A 26,595-nucleotide genomic window follows, 5' to 3' on the forward strand; every position below is an offset into this window, starting at 1 on the left:
GGTTTTGATTAAAAAAATTACTTTAGTGATATTTAGTTTTTTGTAAAAAAAAAAAAAGAGGGGGGGGGGGGGGGGGGGGTTTCAAATGTCCCGCCGTATCTCAAAAAAAAATATATGGTTATTGCTTAAAACTTTCTCAGAAACTATTTATGATTATTGCATAAAAATGCCACACAAGGCGTCGGGCGTATCATGCGCTCATGGCGCAGCTGTTTATTTTATTTTTATTTCACTATTTACTGCTTCAAGTTGAATAATAAAACATAAACTATTTCATTATTCATTATTAATTTTTTAAACATTGAATAGTGAATAATAAACTATATCATTATTCATTATTGAATTTTGAATAATGAACTATGAATAATGGACGTACTTCAGCGCGGTCTAACTAATCAGGTAACTGTCGCCTAGGTGAGGTTTATGTTTCTCTAATAGGATGCATATTTTGTATTCAAGCTGACCAGTTTGTTGCTCTTAGTATTACTATATACCACTTGCTTCCAATTTCAAAGTCTTTTGTCTGAACCTCCATCCTATCGCACTCGAGACAAGAAGGCTACCATGAGCCCAGCCAGACGTTCAATTCTTTAGAAAAGATGAGAAAAATTTGAAAAATTTCAGCATATCGAACCAATTATAAAGTCACACAACTAAACTATGTTTATTATACTCATATATAATAATGGCTTATACGGACCTCACAAAAACGTCATGCGGTTCAGAAGAGTAAGTCTGACAAACTCGTCACAAATAATGAGATGAAACATCTTATAAATAGTTGTAAGAACATACTAAAAAAGTACTTGTCGAATAACACCCACTTGAAAGTGTCCACCAGGGGGAGCATATATGCATTGACCATCGAGTTATGCTCATTCAAAATGTTAATTGACCACTGATAGTATTTTAAGTAGGGATCGAAAAAAAACGGAAGTCACGGTATCGCTGTAACAATGCTGACGACGTCACAGTTCGATCTTGGCTACAGATCGTCGTTGAGGGAAGAATCGCATCGATATACTCACAGAGCGATTTCTGGACAATTGAAGAAGTGTTTCATTCTTAATTGTTTATAGTTTATAAAACAGAATTGAAGAGAAAAAATATCCGAGTAAGGTAAGAAAACAAATCAAAACTATTTTCTCTGTCGATTTTACTGTATATGAAATATGTAAAGAAGTTAAAAATAAGATATTTTATATTTTTGAATCTTATTATTTATCACATATCGCATTCTCGTGATTTTGTATAAATGGGACAAAAATGAGAACTCACGAAACACTATTTTGATTTTAATATCATGTTACTTTGAAAATGAAATGTGTACTTAAAGTTAAGATGATCATAGTTGTTATTTTTTTATTTTGTTCTGTCAATAATAGTTTAGTGTTGTCCGTACAATACATTTTTTAACGCCAAAATCAGTCAATATCGTATTGCATTAAATCAACAAATTACAATACGAAAGTATAGCCATGATAGCAATATTTGTAAAACAAGGAAACCACACGAATTGTTTTTAAACCTTTTCATTGCGTTTTATACGTGATCCAGCGTTGCGGCATTCGTTGTAGAAAGCCTACACGTTTTCAAACAATAACCGAAACGGAACTTAATAAACAAGAGAGTAAAGAAGAGGAAACTTGTTCCATTTTTCTGTATATTTTTTATCTCCTTTAATTTAATTCACACGCGTTAAACCTTTATTGTAGCTATGGGTGACGTGTATAATCCGTTCCAGCAGTTAGAGGCTGCCAAAAAGCTGCTTATTATGGAATTTAAAGAAAATGCAAAGTCCGCTCAAGAGTAAGAATTTTGGAATAGAATGGAAATTGTGAGAGATAATTATCCACATTCGCAAGAGGACAGTTCATCAGGAGATACGACTGGTGAGCTAAGTAAATACACAGAGTACATGGAGTACGGATCTGGTGAGATAGTACATACACGGAGTACATGGAGTAGGGGTCTGATGGGATAAGTAAATACACGGAGTACATGAAGTAGGGGTCTGGTGAGATAAGTAAATACACAGAGTACATGGAGTAGGGGTCTGGTGAGATAAGTAAATACACAGAGTAAATGGAGTAGGGATCTGGTGAGATAAGTAAATACACAGAGTACATGGAGTAGGGATCTGGTGAGATAGTAAATCCACGGAGTACATGGAGTAGGGATCTGGTGAGATAAGTAAATACACGGAGTAAATGGAGTAGGGATCTGGTGAGATAGGTAAATACACAGAGTAAATGGAGTAGGGGTATGGTGAGATAAATAAAAAAACGGGGTACACGGAGTAGGGGTATGGTGAGATAAGTAAATACACGGAGTACATGGAGTAGGGATCTGGTGAGATAAGTAAATACACAGAGTACATGGAGTAGGGATCTGGTGAGATAAGTAAATACACAGAGTACATGGAGTAGGGCCTGGTGATTAAAGTAAATACACAGAGTACATGGAGTAGGGGTCTGGTGATTGAAGTAAACAAACGGGGTACACTGAGTAGGGGTTTGGTGAGATAAGTAAATACACGGAGTACATGGAGTAGGGGTCTGGTGAGATAAGTAAATACACAGAGTACATGAAGTACGGGTCTGGTGAGATAAGTAAATACACGGAGTACATGGAGTAGGGGTCTGGTGGGATAAGTAAATACACGGAGTACATCGAGTAGGGGTCTGGTGGGATAATGAATACACGGAGTACATGGAGTAGGGGTCTGGTGAGATAAGTAAATACACAGAGTACATTGAGTAGGGTTTTTTGTTATTGAGATAAGTAAATACACAGAGTAAATGGAGTGGGGTTCTGGTGAGATAAGTAAATACACAGAGTAAATGGAGTAGGGGTATGGTGAGATAATTAAATACACAGAGTACATGGAGTAGGGGTCTGGTGAGATAAGTAAATACACAGAGTAAATGGAGTAGGGGTATGGTGAGATAAGTAAATACACGGAGTACATGGAGTAGGGGTCTGCTGAGATAAGTAAATACACAGAGTAAATGGAGTAGGGGTATGGTGAGATAAGTAAATACACAGAGTACATGGAGTAGGGATCTGGTGAGATAAGTAAATACACAGAGTAAATGGAGTAGGGGTATGGTGAGATAATTAAATACACAAAGTACATGGAGTAGGGGTCTGGTGAGATAAGTAAATACACAGATTACAGAACTGGGACAGTAGTATAACAGTACAACATAAGAACGAACTATAAAAATCAGTTGAAAAGTCTCAACTCATCAGATGGACACAATTACATGTGGACGTGGCCGGGAACTTGTACATCCTAACAACAAAAAGACACTAGGTACAGATCTGCGAGTACATTGATATTTATCTATACCTTTATCTTAATACTATGCGGTATGGACTTTGCTCATTGTTGATGGCCGTACGGTGACCTTTAGTTGTTAATTTCGGTGTCATTTTGGTCGTTTGTGGAGAGTTATCTCATTGGCAATCATACCACATCTTCTTCTTTTCATATTGTCTGTTTAGTCATGCTTGTACCATACATATTTGTATTTCCTTCTTTTGTTTTATTATATACTATTTTCTTTTCAAATGAAAATAAATTTTTTAGACGCACAGATAAGTAGGAATACCTTAAACTTTTTTTTTTATTATAATGTCAAAAATTTTAACAGACGAAGAACAAAAGTTTATTTTTTTAAATAAGAATCTGAAGACACAAATCGGGACAACACGAATTCGTTTTATTTGAAGACTATCCAACAAAACCATGAAAACAACACGGAAAGACAGTCTACAATAACTATAAAACCTAATTACTGATTTAACAGGTTTTGTGTTCTCCTTGTGTTTGTTTTATGATTACAATAATTTCAGATACTTTTTTTTTTTTTTTATATAAGAAGAAATAGCTCAAAAGAAGTCAGCTGCTGGCGAAAGAGCCGACGAAGAAATGTGTTTAAAAGAACATACAGTTAAATTCCAAATATATGAGATGGAACATGAAGCAGGGGATGATACACCTTTGCCTCAAAAGGATTTTATATTCCAGAGTGATGGCATGGAGCATGACTTCAATCATAACGCTACTAGTAAGTTATAGAGAAAAAACAACAACAATTTATGTAATAATGATAGAGTAAATATCAGATATTACAAACATTTATAAAAGAATATGAAGAGCATGTGATCACCATACTATCTCAATGAAGAATGGTTTGCTTTAATTTCAAGTGATAATTTTAATTTACTATGTATGCATTCAATTCTCCATCTTGATATTTTCTCCGTCTACCATATTTGTTTTTCGTTAACCTTTTACCATATTGTTTGTTTTCTTCTCTTTATTATTTCACATTTTATCAAGGATTTTTATATCTTAAGATATAATATGGGGATCGTTTGTTGTTTTAAAACGTCTTACGCCTTGGGCCTCTAGTTGCTAATATCAACGTCTTTTTTGTCGCTGGTGGAAACTAGTAGTCGTCTGCTTGGTAATCTTATCGCTTCACCTTTACCAATGTGATATCTCAATTGATACTCAGTCATGTATCTAAAAGATCGAACCAAAATAAATTAAAAAAAAAACAATGCACAATCCTCTTTCTTATAGCTTTATTTATTTTAAGGATGTGAATCCCTGATCGATTTATTTGAAAACGAAGACAGCAATGGACTGGGAGCTTTACATGTACGTAATATGTTGAAAAAAGATAGGTGATAAAGGTCAATGAGACATAAACCCCTAAACCGTATTAAACAAACTGATAGGTTGCTCATTATTGAAGGCAGTACAGTTCTTTATGATTGTTTGTATCTTTGCTCTTTGGTATCTGATGGATAGTTGTCTCATAAGCAATCATGCTACATCTCCTTGTTTATAAGAAGCAACGTATGTAGCGAAATCCTCAATTCGGAATGATAAACAAATGTGTAAAGATTTGTCAAAAACACACAAAATACTATAGAAGTGCACAGTATATGCTCAATCTAAAGAAAATGATGCTTATTAATGAAACATTTCTATAGTTATACACATATTTTGGTGCTTTCATGTGATCATTTTAATATTATTTTAGTTTCTATTTCCTCATCAATTAATATTAATAAAGTCAAATGATAAAACAACTGTTCAGGATTTGTATTTACATTTTAGTCTATCATGAAAACGTTTTTAACGTAAGTTGCTTTATGCTTGATACTGCAATATGCCCTTATGCTTGAAAATGCAGTATGCTTTATGCTTGAAACTGCAGTATATTTTACGGTTGTTACTGAAGTATGCTATATGCATGATACTGCAATATGCTATATATTTGATACTGCAGTATGCTTTATGCTTGAAACTGCAGTCTGCTTTACGGTTAATACTGAAGTCTGCTTTATGCTTGATACTGTAGTATGTTTTATGGTTGTGACTGCAGTATGTTTTATGCTTGATACTGAAGTATGCTTTATGGTTGTTACTGTAGTATGCTTTATGCTTGATACTGCAGTATGCTTTATGCTTGATATGGTAGTATGCTTTATGCTTGATACTGCAGTATGCTTTATGGTTGTTACTGCAGTATGTTTTATGCTTGATACTGAAGTATGCTTTATGGTTGTTACTGTAGTATGCTTTATGCTTGAAACTGCAGTATGCTATTTGCTTGTAACTGCAGTATGTTTTATGCTTGATACTGAAGTATGCTTTATGGTTGTTACTGCAGTATGCTTAATGGTTGTGACTGCAGTATGTTTTATGCTTGATACTGCAGTATGCTTTATGCTTGATACTGTAGTATGCTTTATGGTTGTTACTACAGTATGTTATATGCGTGGTACTGCATGCTTTATGGTTGTTACTGCAGTATGCTTAATGGTTGTTACTGCTGTATGCGTTATGCTTGATACTGCAGTATGCTTTATGGTTGTTACTGCAGTATGCTTAATGGTTGTTACTGCAGTATGCTTTATGGTTGATACTGTAGTATGCTTTATGGTTGTTACTACAGTATGCTATATGCTTGATACTGCAGTATGCTTTATGGTTGATACGATAGTATGCTTTATGTTTGATACTGCAGTATGCTTTATGCTTGATACTGCAGTATGCTTTACGTGTGACACTGTAGTATGCTTTATGGTTGTTATTACAGTATGCTATATGCTTGATACTGCAGTATGCTTTATGGTTGATACGGTAGTATGCTTTATGCTTGATGCTACAGTATGCTTTATGCTTGGTACTGCAGTAGGCTTTATGGTTGTTACATCAGTATGCTTAATGGTTGTTACTGCAATATGCTTTATTCTTGATACTGTAGTATGCTAAATGGTTGTTACTGCAGTATGCGTTATTGTTGATACTGTAGTGTGCTTTATGGTTGTTATTACAGTATGCTATATGCTTGACACTGCAGTATGCTTTATGGTTGATACGATAGTATGCTTTATGCTTGATACTGCAGTATGCTTTATGCTTGGTACTGCAGTATGCTTTATGTGTGATACTGCAGTATACTTTATGGTTGATACGGTAGTATGCTTTATGCTTGATACTGCAGTATGCTTTATGCTTGGTACTGCAGTAGGCTTTATGGTTGATACTGTAGTATGCTTTATGCTTGTTATTGCAGTATGCTTTATGCTTGATAATGCAATATGAGTTATGCTTGATACTGCAGTATATTGTATGGTTGTTACTGCAGAATTGTTTATGCTTGATACTGCAGTATGCTTTATGCTTGTTTCTGCAGTACGCTTTATGCTTGATACTGCAGTATGCTTTTAGCTTGTTTCTGCAGTACGCTTTATGCTTGACACTGAAATATGAGTTATGCTTGATACTGCAGTATGCTTTATGCTTGATACTAAAGTATACTTTATTCTTGATCCTGCAATATGAGTTATGCTTGATATTGCAGTATGTGTTATGCTTGATACTGCAGTATGCTTGATACTGCATGCATTAGGTATGAAACAGATCAGTGATGGAAGCCTTATACCTTTATTAATTTTAGTTGACAGAAGACAAACTTGAAATAAATAAAACGAATCACAAAAATGTATCTACTGAAAAGACCAATGGTTACAAGGTTGGAATCAAAGATCTCTTCATAGCAGCAAAGAAAACAGCAAAAATGGAAGCAAAGAAATCTGAGAAGAAAAGAAAACTGAAAGAAAAAGAATTAAAGAAAAAACGAAAAATTGAAGCCCGGGAGACTGAAAGGAAAAGAAAACTAGAAGAAACTGAATCAAAAAAGAAAATGATAATGGAGGCTCAGGAATCTAAGGAGAAAAAAACACAAGAAGAAAAGGAAATTAAAAATAAAAGAAAGATGGATAAAAAGAGAGCTAAGAACCAAAAGAAATATGAAAAATGTGTAGCTAAGGGAGAAGAATACGCGTCAAAAAAGAAAATGATAATGGAGGCTCAGGAATCTAAGGAGAAAAAAACACGAGAAGAAAAGGAAGTTAGAAATAAAAGAAAGATGGATAAAAAGAAAGCTATGAACCAAAAGAAATATGAAAAATGTGTAGCGAAAGGAGAAGAATACGAGTCAAAAAAGAAAATAATGGAGGCTCAGGAATCTAAGGAGAAAAAAAACACGAGAAGAAAAGGAAATTAGAAATAAAAGAAAGATTGATAAAAAGAAAGCTAAGAACCAAAAGAAATATGAAAAATGTGTAGCGAAGGGAGATGAATACGAGTCAAAACAGAAAAGAAAAGAAGAAATAAAATCATTACAGGAAAAAAATATATCGGAGGCTAACCAATCTAAGCAATCTAAGCAGAAAACTCAAGAATCCACAGGGAAAGGAAAGGTGAAAACAAACAAAGTACATGTGAAGAGATTACCTGAAGCCAGTGAATTTGATGGGAAGGGCAAACCTAGAGGAAATGAAACTAAACTAAACGAAATACTTAAATCAAAGGAATTTAAAGAGAAAATCGTTACAGGTAATATAAACAAAACTGTGCATTATTCTAAATTGTATTTTTATTTATATTTGTGACTTTTAATTACATGTATTGACAACATTGATGCCAATGATCGCTTTTTTCAAATCGACTTTAAACGAAACATAGTATTAATATGAATAGCTCGTTTCAAATATTAAGAACATTTTTGTAATGATTAAAAAAACAGATGACTACGTTACTGTTAATGCTTATTTTCTATATTTATTTTGTAGGGGAAGCAAAACCAGTGAATAGACCTAAGCTGATGGATTTTGTCAGAAGCCTTGTTGGATGTATTCTGAACAGACATTAAAACCTTCAGTCAAACCCTGCTCCAAGCATGTTTGTTGAACAGTTGCATTCGTAGTGTCTCTGTTTTTGTTTGTTTATTTATGAATTTGTATTTCCTATGATATTTTTGTTTAATAAAAAAGACAAATAAATCGTTTGTGTTTATAACAGATGAATCTGTGAAAAACAACAAATGCTTAAAATGAGATACTCTAGTGAGCCCCAAGTCCATGTGTGGTTTGTTTGAGTTGAGTCTATCCACATAGTCATCATCTCGTGTTTACCTGATTTTATATACACCTAAACTAGAAATATTTGAATTGACTCCTCTAATATTCGTTGTGGAATATATTGAATATATACATTTTGTTCCTCTCGTAATAAGCTTTCGAATGAGGTATAAGGTATATCTATAATTAGGGGCTAAAGGGGCGCACCAGTCCATTCCATTATTCAAAATTGGCTATTTCTTAATTTCTACGCGTATTTTGGCATTTAGGTCCTCCGTAACCCCTCTAATGGTCATTGCGGTTCATATCGTTTATACTCAGTTTATTCCTCTATAAGTAAGCTTTAATTTGGTGTATAAATCTGGTCTTGATTAGGGACTGAAGGGTTGCAGCAGTCCATTCCATTATTCAAAATAAGCTATTTCTTCATGTTCAAGCGTATTTCGATATTTAGGTCCTTCGTTACTCCTCTAATATGCGTTGCGGAACATGTTGACTATACACCTTTTGTTCCTCTCGTAATAAGCTTTCGAATGAGGTATAAGGTATATCTATAATTAGGGGCTAAAGGGTCGCAACAGTCCATTCCATTATTCGAAAATCTATGTCATTATTTAAAATAAGCTTTTTCTCAATGTTCACGCGTATTTCGATATTTAAATCCTTTGTTAATCCTCTAATATTCGTTACGGAACATATTGAATATATTCATTTTGTTCCTCTCGTAATAAGCTTTCGAGTGAGGTATAAGGTATATCTATAATTAGGGGCTAAAGGGTCGCAGCAGTCCATCCCATTATTCAACATATCCATTTCATTATTCAAAATTGGCTATTTCTTAATTTTCACGCGTATTTTGGCATTTAAGTCCTCCGTAACCCCTTTAATGGTCATTGCGGCACAATCGACTTGTTTTATCTATAATTTATTAAAGGATGATGAATAGCAAAGGTCCAGTGAAAATTAAAAAAGAAAGGCCACGTAGAGTATTTCAATTTTGAAAAAAGTATGTTTTGGTATTCAGGTCGTCCATACATTTAACCAAGGAATTTCTGTTAAAAATAGTTGGGAAAACCCACTAGTTTATTTTCCGAAACTAGGAACTAGATAAATAAATCAAATTAAAATTTAAAGAGTGTTTTTATTTATTTTTTTCTGATATTAATTTGAATATTTGTTAGATAACACCAAAAAGACGAATTTAGAAATACGGGATATAACTATAGTGTCGCAGTCAATTTTTATACGCCGGGACGTATTATGGCATACAAATGTCCTGCGTCCGTCCGTCCGTCTGTCCGTCTGTCTGTCCGGCGTAAACATGTCGCACTGTAACTTCAGAAGGACTTATCCAAATTTCATGAAACTTATTATAGTTGTTTCTTATGATGGTCAAATGATCTGTATACTTTTTGGTGAAAATAGGATTAAAACTTTTTGAGTTGCGGCACTTTGTAACTAAATCAGGGCATATCCAACTTAGTTGGACATCACGTGACTTTTGTGACGTATAATAGCCGCCATTTTGTATTATATTTCCCCATATAAAATGCATATATGCTTCAATAAAGTTTAATTTTCTCTTAAACCTGATCCGTTTTCTTACTTTTGCAAATCAATCCTTGATATTCAAACATATTTCTATCAAACAATGTTGGTCCTAACAGTTGAATTTTTGATTAATTTCGGTCAAATCGGAATCGTAAAACATGCACTTTTTCTCGTCATTTCTCCGTTGACTCAATGCTAAATTACCGATACCCATGTCCACTTTTACAAAAAATAAAGGAATTCTGTAAATAAAAAACAAACTTTGCAAATCGATTAAGTATATTCAAACATATAGCTTGCGAAATATACTACTTAAAACAGTTTAATTTCAGGGCAAATTCGGTCAAACATCGATTTAAAAAGGGAATTTTTCGAGATTTTTCAAAATGGCGGCTGATGTATCACATGAAAAATGTTGCATCAAATCAATGATTTCTATAGTAAGACTTTCCTAGATTATATTTAATTTTTCATAAAGAATCTCTGATGTTTCTGTTATTTTCCTTTAGTGATATTTCGATATCATTGATTTCAAAACTTCTTAATAAAAAAAAAATATTTTAACTGTGACACGGGAACATTTATTTTGACAGATATATATATTTATCCAGGAGATACTGTTACCAGAAAATAGTTTACAATATTTATGATAAAAAAATGTCTCTTCTTTTTTTAAAGGTGTTTTCAAGTTTTCTGTATATTTTATCTTTCTTTAGAAATATATTTATACAAAAAAGTCATTCCTTTTAGAACAAACAAAAATGTTTTCATTTTAAAAGAAAAAACAATGTCCAATTATAATAGATAAATATTCTATACCTTTAAAATTTCATTCCTTGACCGAACAGGTGAAATCTTACTTGGGTTATAATATTACATCATAATATATTGTCAGGTAGACGTGCAAACCAAAAGCTACCAGGTGACATTCAACATCCTGTCAGTGTGTATACATGTAGTACCAGAGTTTAAATTTTGTGATATACAAATGTTTTCATAAATGTACAAATAAATATCTTCTCTTTCCCGTGTCAAATCAGAAGAAGAATGTTTCGTAATAAACTTTAGGAAAATATGAATATTATGAAAATGTTTTAAAAAAAGATATGTTTTGCCTAAAATGCATTCAAATATTTATATGTTTCTATAATTATTTCAAAGAAATATTCTGATTCAAATTTTGATTTAAATGAATTTCGATCATTGAATATGATTTTATTGTTATTTATTTTTTAATTCAATATTTAAAACTAAATCCAGGCAATGAATCGATATCAAGTTTATTATAAATTGTGTAAAAAAAAAAGAGTTATTGTATACATTCCAACAGAGACGTTTAATACGGTTGGTGTGGTTTTATCAATATTGTATACCCGATAATATCTATCGACAGAGTTATCGGTCCTGAATAGGACTGATATAGTTGGGTATGGTGTGTTTTTTTTCACATGTCGAACTGTATTTCAAAAACGATTTTTGATTATTGCTTAAAACTTTACACACTTCTTAGTTATATTAATCTTAAGATCTGTATACTTTTTGGTGATGATTCAAAATTTCATTTTTGAGTTATTGATTATTTTGTAAAAAAGGGGGAGAGTTTTTTTTTTAATGTCGCGCCGTATCTCAAAAACGATTTATGATTATTGCTTAAAACTTTACACACTTCTTTGTTATATTAATCAGAAGATCTGTATAGTTTCTGGTGATAATTCAAAATTTTATTTTTGAGTTATTGAGTATTTTGTAAAAAAGGGGGAGGTTTTTTTTACATTTCACAACGTATCTCAAAAACAATTTATGATTATTGCTTAAAACTTTACACACTTCTTTGTTATAATAATCTAAAGATCTGTATATTTTTTGGCTTTGATTAAAAAAATTATTTTAGTGATATTTAGTTTTTTGTAAAAAAAAAAAAGAGGGGGGGGGGGTTCACATGTCCCGCCGTATCTAAAAAAAAAATATATGGTTATTGCTTAAAACTTTCTCAGAAATTATTTATGATTATTGCATAAAAATGCCACACAAGGCGTCGGGCGTATCATGCGCTCATGGCGCAGCTGTTTATTTTATTTTTATTTCACTATTTACCGCTTCAAGTTGAATAATAAAACATAAACTATTTCATTATTCATTATTAATTTTTTAAACATTGAATAGTGAATAATAAACTATTTCATTATTCATGATTTAATTTTGAATAATGAACTATGAATAATGGACGTACTTCAGCGCGGTCTAACTAATCAGGTAACTGTCGCCTAGGTGAGGTTTATGTTTCTCTAATAGGATGCATATTTTGTATTCAAGCTGACCAGTTTGTTGCTCTTAGTATTACTATATACCACTTGCTTCCAATTTCAAAGTCTTTTGTCTGAACCTCCATCCTATCGCACTCGAGACAAGAAGGCTACCATGAGGCCAGCCAGACGTTCAATTCTTTAGAAAAGATGAGAAAAATTTGAAAAATTTCAGCATATCGAACCAATTATAAAGTCACACAACTAAACTATGTTTATTATACTCATATATAATAGTGGCTTATACGGACCTCACAAAAACGTCATGCGGTTCAGAAGAGTAAGTCTGACGAACTCGTCACAAATAATGAGATGAAACATCTTATAAATAGTTGTAAGAACATACTAAAAAAGTACTTGTCGAATAACACCCGCTTGAAAGTGTCCACCAGGGGGAGCATATATGCATTGACCATCGAGTTATGCTCATTCAAAATGTTAATTGACCACTGATAGTATTTTAAGTAGGGATCGAAAAAAAACGGAAGTCACGGTATCGCTGTAACAATGCTGACGACGTCACAGTTCGATCTTGGCTACAGATCGTCGTTGAGGGAAGAATCGCATCGATATACTCACAGAGCGATTTCTGGACAATTGAAGAAGTGTTTCATTCTTAATTGTTTATAGTTTATAAAACAGAATTGAAGAGAAAAAATATCCGAGTAAGGTAAGAAAACAAATTAAAACTATTTTCTCTGTCGATTTTACTGTTTATGAAATATGTAAAGAAGTTAAAAATAAGATATTCTATATTTTTGAATCTTATTATTTATCACATATCGCATTCTCGTGATCTTGTATAAATGGGACAAAAATGAGAACTCACGAAACACTATTTTGATTTTAATATCATGTTACTTTGAAAATGAAATGTGTACTTAAAGTTAAGATGATCATAGTTGTTATTTTTTTATTTTGTTCTGTCAATAATAGTTTAGTGTTGTCCGTACAATACATTTTTTAACGCTAAATCAGTCAATATCGTATTGCATTAAATCAACAAATTACAATACGAAAGTAAAGCCATGATAGCAATATTTGTAAAACAAGGAGACCACACGAATTGATTTTAAACCTTGTTCATTGCGTTTTATACGTGATCCAGCGTTGCGGCATTCGTTGTAGAAAGCCTACACGTTTTCAAACAATAACCGAAACGGAACTTAATAAACAAGAGAGTAAAGAAGAGGAAACTTGTTCCATTTTTCTGTATATTTTTTATCTCCTTTAATTTAATTCAGACGCGTTAAACCTTTATTATAGCTATGGGTGACGTGTATAATCCGTTCCAGCAGTTAGAGGCTGCCAAAAAGCTGCTTATTATGGAATTTAAAGAAAATGCAAAGTCCGCTCAAGAGTTAGAATTTTGGAATAGAATGGAAATTGTAAGAGATAATTATCTACATTCGCAAGAGGACAGTTCATCAGGAGATACGACAGGTGAGCTAAGTAAATACACAGAGTACATGGAGTAGGGATCTGGTGAGATAGTACATACACGGAGTACATGGAGTAGGGGTCTGATGGGATAAGTAAATACACGGAGTACATGAAGTAAGGATAAGTAAATACACAGAGTACATGGAGTAGGGGTCTGGTGAGATAATTAAATACACAGAGTAAATGGAGTAGGGATCTGGTGAGATAAGTAAATACACAGAGTACATGGAGTAGGGATCTGGTGAGATAGTAAATCCACGGAGTACATGGAGTACGGGTCTGGTGAGATAAGTAAATACACAGAGTAAATGGAGTAGGGATCTGGTGAGATAGGTAAATACACAGAGTAAATGGAGTAGGGGTATGGTGAGATAAATAAAAAAACAGGGTACACGGAGTAGGGGTATGGTGAGATAAGTAAATACACGGAGTACATGGAGTAGGGATCTGGTGAGATAAGTAAATACACAGAGTACGTGGAGTATGGATCTGGTGAGATAAGTAAATACACAGAGTACATGGAGTAGGGGTCTGGTGATTAAAGTAAATACACAGAGTACATGGAGTAGGGGTCTGGTGATTAAAGTAAACAAACGGGGTACACGGAGTAGGGGTTTGGTGAGATAAGTAAATACACGGAGTACATGGAGTAGGGGTCTGGTGAGATAAGTAAATACACAGAGTACATGAAGTACGGGTCTGGTGAGATAAGTAAATACACGGAGTACATGGAGTAGGGGTCTGGTGGGATAATGAATACACGGAGTACATGGAGTAGGGGTCTGGTGAGATAAGTAAATACACAGAGTACATTGAGTAGGGTTTTTTGTTATTGAGATAAGTAAATACACGCAGTAAATGGAGTGGGGTTCTGGTGAGATAAGTAAATACACAGAGTAAATGGAGTAGGGGTATGGTGAGATAATTAAATACACAGAGTACATGGAGTAGGGGTCTGGTGAGATAAGTAAATACACAGAGTAAATGGAGTAGGGGTATGGAGAGATAAGTAAATACACGGAGTACATGGAGTAGGGGTCTGCTGAGATAAGTAAATACACAGAGTAAATGGAGTAGGGGTATGGTGAGATAAGTAAATACACAGAGTACATGGAGTAGGGATCTGGTGAGATAAGTAAATACACAGAGTAAATGGAGTAGGAGTATGGTGAGATAATTAAATACACAAAGTACATGGAGTAGGGGTCTGGTGAGATAAGTAAATACACAGATTACAGAACTGGGACAGTAGAATAACAGTACAACATAAGAACAAACTATAAAAATCAGTTGAAAAGTCTCAACTCATCAGATGGACACAATTACATGTGGACGTGGCAGGGAACTTGCACATCCTAACAACAAAAAGACACTAGGTAAAGATCTGCGAGTACATTGATATTTATCTATACCTTTATCTTAATACTATGCGGTATGGACTTTGCTCATTGTTGATGGCCGTACGGTGACCTTTAGTTGTTAATTTCGGTGTCATTTTGGTCGTTTGTGGAGAGTTATCTCATTGGCAATCATACCACATCTTCTTCTTTTCATATTGTCTGTTTAGTCATGCTTGTACCATACATATTTGTATTTCCTTCTTTTGTTTTATTATATACTATTTTCTTTTCAAATGAAAATAATTTTTTTAGACGCACAGATAAGTAGGAATACCTTAAACTTTTTTTTTTATTATAATGTCAAAAATTTTAACAGACGAAGAACAAAAGTTTAATTTTTTTAAATAAGAATCTGAAGACACAAATCGGGACAACACGAATTCGTTTTATTTGAAGACTATCCAACAAAACCATGAAAACAACACGGAAAGACAGTCTACAATAACTATAAAACCTAATTACTGATTTAACAGGTTTTGTGTTCTCCTTGTGTTTGTTTTATGATTACAATAATTTCAGATACTTTTTTTTTTTTTTATATAAGAAGAAATAGCTCAAAAGAAGTCAGCTGCTGGCGAAAGAGCCGACGAAGAAATGTGTTTAAAAGAACATACAGTTAAATTCCAAATATATGAGATGGAACATGAAGCAGATGATGATACACCTTTGCCTCAAAAGGATTTTATATTCCAGAGTGATGGCATGGAGCATGACTTCAATCATAACGCTACTAGTAAGTTATAGAGAAAAAACAACAACAATTTATGTAATAATGATAGAGTAAATATCAGATATTACAAACATTTATAAAAGAATATGAAGAGCACGTAATCACCATACTATCTCAATGAAGAATGGTTTGCTTTAATTTCAAGTGATAATTTTAATTTACTATGTATGCATTCAATTCTCCATCTTGATATTTTCTCCGTCTACCATATTTGTTTTTCGTTAACCTTTTACCATATTGTTTGTTTTCTTCTCTTTATTATTTCACATTTTATCAAGGATTTTTATATCTTAAGATATAATATGGGGATCGTTTGTTGTTTTAAAACATCTTTCACTTTGGGCCTCTAGTTGCTAATATCAACGTCTTTTTTGTCGCTGGTGGAAACTAGTAGTCGTCTGCTTGGTAATCTTATCGCTTCACCTTTACCAATGTGATATCTCAATTGATACTCAGTCATATATCTAAAAGATCGAACCAAAATAAATTAAAAAAAAAACAATGCACAATCCTCTTTCTTATAGTTTTATTTATTTTAAGGATGTGAATCCCTGATCGATTTATTTGAAAACGAAGACAGCAATGGACTGGGAGCTTTACAGGTACGTAATATGTTGAAAAAAAGATAGGTGATAAAGGTCAATGAGACATAAACCCCTAAACCGTATTAAACAAACTGATAGGTTGCTCATTATTGAAGGCAGTACAGTTCTTTATGATTGTTTGTATCTTTGCTCTTTGGTATCTGATGGATAGTTGTCTCATAAGCAATCATGCTACATCTCCTTGTTTATAAGAAGCAACGTATGTAGCGAAATCCTCAATTCGGAATGATAAACAATGTGTAAAGATTTGTCAAAAACACACAAAATACTATAGAAGTGCACAGTATATGCTCAATCTAAAGAAAATGATGCTTATTAATGAAACATTTCTATAGTTATACACATATTTTGGTGCTTTCATGTGATCATTTTAATATTATTTTAGTTTCTATTTCCTCATCAATTAATATTAATAAAGTCAAATGATAAAACAACTGTTCAGGATTTGTATTTACATTTTAGTCTATCATGAAAACGTTTTTAACGTAAAATGCTTTATGCTTGATACTGCAATATGCCCTTATGCTTGAAAATGCAGTATGCTTTATGCTTGAAACTGCAGTATATTTTACGGTTGTTACTGAAGTATGCTATATGCATGATACTGCAATATGCTATATATTTATACTGCAGTATGCTTTATGCTTGAAACTGCAGTCTGCTTTACGGTTAATACTGAAGTCTGCTTTATGCTTGATACTGTAGTATGTTTTATGGTTGTAACTGCAGTATGTTTTATGCTTGATACTGAAGTATGCTTTATGGTTGTTACTGTAGTATGCTTTATGCTTGATACTGCAGTATGCTTTATGCTTGATATGGTAGTATGCTTTATGCTTGATACTGCAGTATGCTTTATGGTTGTTACTGCAGTATGTTTTATGCTTGATACTGAAGTATGCTTTATGGTTGTTACTGTAGTATGCTTTATGCTTGAAACTGCAGTATGCTATTTGCTTGTAACTGCAGTATGTTTTATGCTTGATACTGAAGTATGCTTTATGGTTGTTACTGCAATATGCTTAATGGTTGTGACTGCAGTATGTTTTATGCTTGATACTGCAGTATGCTTTATGCTTGATACTGTAGTATGCTTTATGGTTGTTACTACAGTATGTTATATGCGTGGTACTGCATGCTTTATGGTTGTTACTGCAGTATGCTTAATGGTTGTTACTGCTGTATGCGTTATGCTTGATACTGCAGTATGCTTTATGGTTGTTACTGCAGTATGCTTAATGGTTGTTACTGCAGTATGCTTTATGGTTGATACTGTAGTATGCTTTATGGTTGTTACTACAGTATGCTATATGCTTGATACTGCAGTATGCTTTATGGTTGATACGATAGTATGCTTTATGTTTGATACTGCAGTATGCTTTATGCTTGATACTGCAGTATGCTTTACGTGTGACACTGTAGTATGCTTTATGGTTGTTACTACAGTATGCTATATGCTTGATACTGCAGTATGCTTTATGGTTGATACGGTAGTATGCTTTATGCTTGATGCTACAGTATGCTTTATGCTTGGTACTGCAGTAGGCTTTATGGTTGTTACATCAGTATGCTTAATGGTTGTTACTGCAATATGCTTTATTCTTGATACTGTAGTATGCTAAATGGTTGTTACTGCAGTATGCTTTATTGTTGATACTGTAGTGTGCTTTATGGTTGTTATTACAGTATGCTATATGCTTGATACTGCAGTATGCTTTATGGTTGATACGATAGTATGCTTTATGCTTGATACTGCAGTATGCTTTATGCTTGGTACTGCAGTATGCTTTATGTGTGATACTGCAGTATACTTTATGGTTGATACGGTAGTATGCTTTATGCTTGATACTGCAGTATGCTTTATGCTTGGTACTGCAGTAGGCTTTATGGTTGATACTGTAGTATGCTTTATGCTTGTTATTGCAGTATGCTTTATGCTTGATAATGCAATATGAGTTATGCTTGATACTGCAGTATATTGTATGGTTGTTACTGCAGAATTGTTTATGCTTGATACTGCAGTATGCTTTATGCTTGTTTCTGCAGTACGCTTTATGCTTGATACTGCAGTATGCTTTTAGCTTGTTTCTGCAGTACGCTTTATGCTTGACACTGAAATATGAGTTATGCTTGATACTGCAGTATGCTTTATGCTTGATACTAAAGTATACTTTATTCTTGATCCTGCAATATGAGTTATGCTTGATATTGCAGTATGTGTTATGCTTGATACTGCAGTATGCTTGATACTGCAGTATGCTTGATACTGCATGCATTAGGTATGAAACAGATCAGTGATGGAAGCCTTATACCTTTATTAATTTTAGTTGACAGAAGACAAACTTGAAATAAATAAAACGAATCACAAAAATGTATCTACTGAAAAGACCAATGGTTACAAGGTTGGAATCAAAGATCTCTTCATAGCAGCAAAGAAAACAGCAAAAATGGAAGCAAAGGAATCTGAGAAGAAAAGAAAACTGAAAGAAAAAGAATTAAAGAAAAAACGAAAAATTGAAGCCCGGGAGACTGAAAGGAAAAGAAAACTAGAAGAAACTGAATCAAAAAAGAAAATGATAATGGAGGCTCAGGAATCTAAGGAGAAAAAAACACAAGAAGAAAAGGAAATTAAAAATAAAAGAAAGATGGATAAAAAGAGAGCTAAGAACCAAAAGAAATATGAAAAATGTGTAGCTAAGGGAGAAGAATACGCGTCAAAAAAGAAAATGATAATGGAGGCTCAGGAATCTAAGGAGAAAAAAACACGAGAAGAAAAGGAAGTTAGAAATAAAAGAAAGATGGATAAAAAGAAAGCTATGAACCAAAAGAAATATGAAAAATGTGTAGCGAAAGGAGAAGAATACGAGTCAAAAAAGAAAATAATGGAGGCTCAGGAATCTAAGGAGAAAATAACACGAGAAGAAAAGGAAATTAGAAATAAAAGAAAGATGGATAAAAAGAAAGCTAAGAACCAAAAGAAATATGAAAAATGTGTAGCGAAGGGAGATGAATACGAGTCAAAACAGAAAAGAAAAGAAGAAATAAAATCATTACAGGAAAAAAATATATCGGAGGCTAACCAATCTAAGCAATCTAAGCAGAAAGCTCAAGAATCCACAGGGAAAGGAAAGGTGAAAACAAACAAAGTACATGTGAAGAGATTACCTGAAGCCAGTGAATTTGATGGGAAGGGCAAACCTAGAGGAAATGAAACTAAACTAAACGAAATACTTAAATCAAAGGAATTTAAAGAGAAAATCGTTACAGGTAATATAAACAAAACTGTGCATTATTCTAAATTGTATTTTTATTTATATTTGTGACTTTTAATTACATGTATTGACAACATTGATGCCAATGATCGCTTTTTTCAAATCGACTTTAAACGAAACATAGTATTAATATGAAAAGCTCGTTTCAAATATTAAGAACATTTTTGTGATGATTAACAAAACAGATGACTACATTACTGTTAATGCTTATTTTCTATATTTATTTTGTAGGGGAAGCAAAACCAGTGAATAGACCTAAGCTGATGGATTTTGTCAGAAGCCTTGTTGGATGTATTCTGAACAGACATTAAAACCTTCAGTCAAACCCTGCTCCAATCATGTTTGTTGAACAGTTGCATTCGTAGTGTCTCTGTTTTTGTTTGTTTATTTATGAATTTGTATTTCCTATGATATTTTTGTTTAATAAAAAAGACAAATACGTTTTGCGTTTATAACAGGTGAATCTGTGAAAAACAACGAATGCTTTACATGAGATGCTTTAGTGAGCCCCAAGTCCATGTGAGGTTTGTTTGGGTTGAGACTATCCACATAGTCATCATCTCCTGTTTACCTGATTTGATATACACTTAAACTAGAAATATTCGAATTGACTTTAAAAGATAGGGAACGACAGATGGAAGCACAATTGCTTACATACAATTAAACACATATAGCTTGCTGCTGGGTATGAGCTATCAGCGTTTCAAAAGATGAATCAACTACCAAACAACAAAGATGCATGGTATAATTTTATGAAACAGCAACAAAAAACACAAATAATCTAATTAAAAGACAATTAAGGTTGAAAAATGGAAACAACACTTTTATATCCTCGTCTTTTGGGGTTTCGTATTTTATGAATCCGAAGCGCTTTTTTTAATTAAACTTCAACTGTTGGTCGCTGAGGGAGTTAAACCCTTAGTTTTTATATAACATAAACGGACACATGATAAAAAAATGTATATCAGTATCAAAGTACCGAATTGTGGTGTTGGAATTATTTTAATTTTACTTGTAATAATCACTTAAAAACCAAGTTGTAAATAAGGTAAAACATAAACTAATAAACGGATAGATAAAAATGATTTTAGCTTACATTTAAATATATATTCCCTTCTCGTTGATTGTACAATTTGGACTTCAGTTTGTGACAGATTTCTTTTTTTGTTATCCCATATTTACTCAGACTGTGCAAGTTTGTTCATATCAACTGTCTGTTTACATAGATAATATTGTGATACCAAAGATAATGAGTTTATATGCTGTTGTTTTGATATAAATTTAAACGTTAAACGTTGTTCTGTCATGCAATCAGCAAACTTTTGAACAAGTATAAAAATACATATTTGCTCTCTTTGATCAGTAGAACTGTACATAAAGATATTGTGTCAAAGTCATCCATTAGGAATTTTTACCAAAGTTTCGATTGAACTGAATGACATTGCAATACAACATCGATAATTCAAATCATAACTGTTCCAAATTGATGCATAAAAGGTAAATTAATCCTCCGTAAAATGACTGCCCACCAGCAGAGGTTCCAACCGAAATGTAGTAACAAAATATTTTTTATTGGCAAATAGGGCGCCCCTATAGACAGTGTTTTAACATAGCATTGCACATTAGTATTAACAAGAACGAAGGAAAGATGAAAAATACCACCTAAAAACAACAAAGTAGCCTAAAGTGAAGTCACGTTTAATGAATATAGTGATATATAAGTACAGTGATACAATGAAAGATGCAAAATTATACTGAGGTGGATTTATTATGGGGTTCGAATAAGCTTAGAGACCGATATAAACATAGGTGTTGAAGCTTAAAAAATTGGTAAATGTGAATGCTAAATATTACTGAAATGATTAAAACAGTCTAGAAAAAAAATCGACTGCAAAATCTGTAAACATTTGGTTTATTTATCAGATGAAATTTGGATAAGAATCAGTTTTCAATAACGTGAGTACTCTTAGATCATTACTTTGTTTCGTTGTCACTTTGTAGATATTTTTGTACTATTAGATCATTACTTTGTTTCGTTGTCACTATGTAGATATTTTTGTACTTATGGTGTCGATTTTATGTGTCAGACACCGGTGTTTTGCTTTTGCGCCAATTGCCATTTCATTTGCGCCGAAAAAAATCGTTCATTTGCACCAAAATAAAACCTAACATTTGCGCCAAATTACTGGTAAATAATATATAACATATGTTAAAAATAAGACTTTTGATAATTAAGGCAGTTTTGGTTTGCATAATTAAACTTATTCCTTAGAAATCAGTCGACATTAAACCATACAAGTAATGTTAAAACCTTGATGAAACACAATTCTGTTATAAATCAATCATTAAACCTGTCCAAAATTTACAGACTTAGGCCGTGTTCACATTGACCTAAACTCGGTGTTGTGTAAGTGTAACTCACACGTAAAATAAACAAAATTACGTTCCCATTGATAAAACTCAATGTTTACATGTAGTGTAAATCATGTTTTGTCTACATGCAGTCGATACTCGATGTAGGCCTTGTGTAGATTAAGTGTACACAAAACTAGGCATTTAAAACATTAGTTTCACCGTGCATATTTAAGGAAGAAACGATGTTTTAATAAAATTGATATTTATAGCAATTATTTATGAAGTTCTTTATAGAAATTTGTCTCAACTTGATGTATTTATTTGTTTTGTTTAGAAATAAAACTTAACGTAGCTTTATTAAGCCCTTATCATAGCAGCATCATTGCCGAACACATAATTCATTTGAAAATTAAGGTCTTTCCGAATCGACTTGACTTACACAGAAATATTTGCCACTGGTCTTTACTCAAACAACGATTCACTCATAAATGCATTACTTAAAAAGTGTGAGGCAAATGTTTTGTTTGTCTAGTATCTCGGATCCGTGAAATTACACTTAAAAAGTAAAAAAACACATTACCCCCTCCCTTTGCAAAATACTTCTTGGAGAGGAAATACCATTTGAACAAACAGAAAAGATAGAAATATAGTGGTTCCTAGTATATCAATCCTTCTTCTTCGTCTGTAAGCATGTGTTGCAGCCTACGTTTTGTAATGCTTAATCGAGACATATTTAGTATCTTTAAACTACTGCAAATCATCAAAATTGCTTTCACAAAGAAGCAACCACTTAATTTCAAAAAGGGGGGTGGGGGTATTTTGTTTATTTATCTGAGTCAGAATTTGGCCGCGCAAACGTTTTATTCCGGTTTTTTTTTTCGATGCTGGTAATCAAATTTTTTTTCTTCAACATTTAACACTATAATGTATGGGGAAACTCTTGATTCAGATTATTTTTTATCAACTCTAGAACCAGAACTGTTTTCTTTATCCAATTAGGATTCGGAATATTTCCATCCCCCCTATTTAGAGTCAAATGGTCGTTCCCTTACTGCTAGAAAAGTTGTCCGAAAACGTTTCATTCAATTCTACGTTATGAACATTTAAATAGAGTTTACAAATGTGAACAAATCTTATGTACAGGTAATTTAACAAGGTGTATAGATGTGAACAAATTTAATGTGAAACCAATGTCCAGTTCATTAAACTAATTGTAAACAAGTTTACTGTACATGGAATTTGGTGTGATCACGGCCTTAGTTCTTCTGTTTATGTCTAAATTATAAATTCCCATCTTGTCACCTCGAACATGTGAACACTATTTATAATTATAAACCTTAGTGACTCTCAGCTTCAGAAATGAGTATGGCATTGAACTCACTCAATTATCCAGGGGAATACTGTAGAGACAAACCTTTTAAAGCAAAGAATATTTAACTTTTCCGTTATATCTTACCTAAAATACATATAAAATGTCGCAAATGAAGTTTTAATCTTTTGGCGCAAATGAAATATAACCTTTCAACTGATTTTTACAGTTGTTTCTTATGTTGTCTTGTTACACACTCTCCATGAGCGCTCCCAATCATATTTAGTGGATGTCGTCGGTGTACCGAATGCCTTTGTATACAGATGTTTCATTGGCAATCATAACACATCTTCACAATAATATATATTTGTTACAGAACATCCACACAGTGTAGATCACTCAAGAATATTTTTTTGAGTATGTTGTTATACTTCATATGAGGAGTGCAGTGGCAAAAAACACCAAAACTAATCGTATAACGGACAACCTATCCATGCATATACATATATAACTTTTGAACGAGTGGTACAGCCAAACTTTTAAAGAAATGAAGGAGGCTATGACAAAAAAATAATCTCAATAATATTTAACAAATCTTATTGAGCGCAAAAAAAACCAAATCAAACATCGAAATAATGAACTTGTCCATTTCCCGTTCTCTCTTCATTTTTGACCAACGATTCATCGTCTGCAGTTGTGATTTTTACGTTTGTTCCTTCGTCGGCATTGGTATTGTCATTTGTAAATACGGCGACATAATCGCCTCCTTTCTTCTCACAACACTTGTTACACTTGAAATACTTCCGTTTGATATAAACTGCATAAATTAGTCCTGTCACCATAAAACTCGCGGAAAAAAATAAAATCAATATATATGTAAGTCTTGAATATTCTGCCCTGCATGTCAGCGCGTTACTAGATGTAGTAAAAATATTCTTTCCTCGAAGTCTTGAAGGAAATGAACATCTGAAAAAGTAAATAAAGATACCGGTATATTAAGAATTTGAAACTTACTTTGGAATACCACCATCACTTTCAAAATAATCTTTCTTCTAGACCAGATTTCACGGGGAAAGGGAAATAAATACAATACATTTCAGGTTAATTATCAAAAAAGAAATCCAAAATTATTTACCAAATGAAAATTACGTGTAAGATTTTTCACATATCTAAGAAATGTGTTGTTCCAATGTGCCTGTGAAATCTTTAGTTGATGTGTATTTTGTTTATTTCAATGTCTAACAGGAAACTCACAGTTGATATGGTTAACCAAATATAATGATTTTTTTCTCGGCAATAGATTAATTCTCGATTCACGCTAATGCCTAAATTATACAATTCAAGGAAAGTCAAGAATTGTTTTATTGAAGAAAAAAAAAAAACCAATTTCATCAGTTCATAAATATTGCAAACGAAGTACAAAAAAAGCATGACTGATAAGCACTACGAAAACCCTTAATTTTCAAAATCAAACAAAATATTTCCTATTACAATAAAGTTTCCAATTACAATACTCAATATACTTACATTAATGTAAAGTTTTTAAAGTTAAAATCATCATCCATATCATTAAATAACCATTTCATGTTGCAATCGCATCGCCATGGGTTTTTATCCAGTCTGATCTCTTTGAGAGAGAAAATAGACTTCAATGGTAACATATTGGGACGTAATGTTTTCATGTTATTCCCAACAAGCGACAGAACTTCAAGTCCAAGTAAGGTTGAAAATGCACCGTCTTCAATAAAATCTATTCCATTATAATCTATACGTAATACTTTCAGTTCTATCAACACCGGCACTTTCTTAACGGTTGTTATTTTGTTGTAACTTATGTCAAGTTGTTCTAGGCCCATTTCTCCTGGTAAAAAATCTTCATTAAAATCGGATAAGAAATTATAGCTCAGATTTAAAAATTTCAAATTCACAAGATTATTGATTGACATATCTCCCAAAAATTTCAAAGAGCAGTAGGAGAGATCAAGATATTCCATCTTTAAAAAATGATATGTTGAAAATGTAAGATCTTCTAATGATCCAAGATCATTACCCTGTAGCGTAAGACGTTTAGCACGTCCAATTTCAGAATTCAAATCTTCATCTTTAAACGAATCTTTGCTTAGTTTGTTGTATGAAAGATCTAAATGTTCCACATTTGTAAAAATTTCAAAAACACCCTTTTGAATAGTTGTAATTATATTATGCGCAAATGAAATTTCAACAATAGAAGACAACAAAGATATGTTAAATTTGTTAACAGTTTTTATGTTATTAAACGAAAAATCTAAATGTGTAATAGTGTCTGGTATATTAGCAAAACTAGGTACCGTTGACAAGTTTCTATTTCTGCAATCAAGACTCGTGTCTTTGACTGCACAGATCTGCGCATAACCAGTGGTAACGATAATAGCTACGATTACAAAGACTGGAGACAATGTCATGGTATGACTGATATGCATGGTGACTGAAATAAAAAAAGGTATTTGATATTTTGAATTGTACTCAAGTTTAACGAGTTTATTTTGTTAGGAAGATCGTACACTTACTATAAGACGTTTTGTTATTTGTTTGTGCATTTTTTTTGTAAGAATGGTAGCATCTTTATATTTACCAAATATATTTCCATAGTCTACATATACCAAGTCAGGAATATGACAGGTGTTATTCATTCGTTGATGTGTTTTAGCTTTTTATTTTTCCATTTTTTAGGGACTTTCCATTTTGAATTTTCCTTGGAATTTAGTTATTTTGTGATTTTACTTTTTATTACACTCATGTATAGAATAATATTAACATTAACTGCTTTTTTATTAAAGAAACTATATACGTATTTCAGTTTTTTTCTAATTTCAATAAAAAGTAAAACCTTACCTTTATTTTTGATTTTGTAAACTTATAATTTACTCCACGTATCCACATACTGTCTAAAATTAGTCATATACTGTTGATGGTGAACTTTGTATCTGTACTGTAGATAACATGTATCATCGTGCAATTGTCTATCACAATAAAGCACAACTCCCGATTTGAAGTTGATATCAACTATTGACTATACACACACATATATATATGTTGTAATAGTACATTATACTGTGAATAGAAATGTGATCACCTATAAGTAAAATTTGCTAGTTTTTTTACAAATTTAAACCATACATACATTTAATGCAATA

The 26,595-nt window shown here is 32.6% G+C and overlaps 3 protein-coding genes and 1 long non-coding RNA gene across 4 annotated transcripts; 3 read left to right on the forward strand and 1 right to left on the reverse strand.

The window, feature by feature from the left end:
- Positions 1 to 492: 492 nt before the first annotated feature.
- Positions 493 to 5,600, forward strand: LOC143078509 (uncharacterized). The gene is made up of 5 exons (XM_076253372.1): positions 493 to 1,119; positions 1,716 to 1,892; positions 3,888 to 4,076; positions 4,614 to 4,675; positions 5,529 to 5,600. Exons 2-5 carry the CDS (start codon positions 1,829 to 1,831, stop codon positions 5,598 to 5,600), a joined length of 387 nt encoding a protein of 128 aa, XP_076109487.1. The 5' UTR covers positions 493 to 1,119; positions 1,716 to 1,828.
- A 1,261-nt stretch (positions 5,601 to 6,861) lies between these two features.
- On the forward strand, positions 6,862 to 8,376 carry LOC143077979 (uncharacterized). Its single transcript, XM_076253020.1, has 2 exons — positions 6,862 to 7,930; positions 8,167 to 8,376. The coding sequence occupies exon 1, from the start codon at positions 7,110 to 7,112 to the stop codon at positions 7,596 to 7,598; it is 489 nt and encodes a 162-aa protein (XP_076109135.1). The 5' UTR covers positions 6,862 to 7,109; the 3' UTR covers positions 7,599 to 7,930; positions 8,167 to 8,376.
- Positions 8,377 to 12,788: 4,412 nt separating this feature from the next.
- Positions 12,789 to 20,198, forward strand: LOC143078906 (uncharacterized). Its single transcript, XM_076253960.1, has 6 exons — positions 12,789 to 12,978; positions 13,575 to 13,751; positions 15,696 to 15,884; positions 16,422 to 16,483; positions 18,814 to 19,753; positions 19,990 to 20,198. The coding sequence occupies exons 2-6, from the start codon at positions 13,577 to 13,579 to the stop codon at positions 20,067 to 20,069; spliced, it is 1,446 nt and encodes a 481-aa protein (XP_076110075.1). The 5' UTR covers positions 12,789 to 12,978; positions 13,575 to 13,576; the 3' UTR covers positions 20,070 to 20,198.
- Positions 15,886 to 26,434, reverse strand: LOC143078908 (uncharacterized). Its single transcript, XR_012979301.1, has 4 exons — positions 26,294 to 26,434; positions 24,950 to 25,886; positions 20,855 to 24,388; positions 15,886 to 16,345 (listed from the first exon to the last, which is right to left on the reverse strand). It is a non-coding gene; the product is annotated as an uncharacterized LOC143078908 (long non-coding RNA).
- Between the last annotated feature and the right edge of the window lie 161 nt (positions 26,435 to 26,595).

The sequence above is a fragment of the Mytilus galloprovincialis genome, chromosome 6 (assembly GCF_965363235.1).
Source record: "Mytilus galloprovincialis chromosome 6, xbMytGall1.hap1.1, whole genome shotgun sequence".
NCBI lineage: Eukaryota > Metazoa > Mollusca > Bivalvia > Mytilida > Mytilidae > Mytilus > Mytilus galloprovincialis.

Coding starts and splice junctions, on each gene's coding strand:
- LOC143078509 (XM_076253372.1), top strand. CDS start 1,829: ATGGAAATTGTGAGAGATAATTATCCACATTCGCAAGAGGACAGTTCA. Junction 1,893..3,887: donor TTCATCAGGAGATACGACTG/GTGAGCTAAGTA, acceptor TTTTTATATAAG/AAGAAATAGCTCAAAAGAAG. Junction 4,077..4,613: donor CTTCAATCATAACGCTACTA/GTAAGTTATAGA, acceptor ATTTATTTTAAG/GATGTGAATCCCTGATCGAT.
- LOC143077979 (XM_076253020.1), top strand. CDS start 7,110: ATGGAAGCAAAGAAATCTGAGAAGAAAAGAAAACTGAAAGAAAAAGAA.
- LOC143078906 (XM_076253960.1), top strand. CDS start 13,577: ATGGGTGACGTGTATAATCCGTTCCAGCAGTTAGAGGCTGCCAAAAAG. Junction 13,752..15,695: donor TTCATCAGGAGATACGACAG/GTGAGCTAAGTA, acceptor TTTTTATATAAG/AAGAAATAGCTCAAAAGAAG. Junction 19,754..19,989: donor TAAAGAGAAAATCGTTACAG/GTAATATAAACA, acceptor TTTATTTTGTAG/GGGAAGCAAAACCAGTGAAT.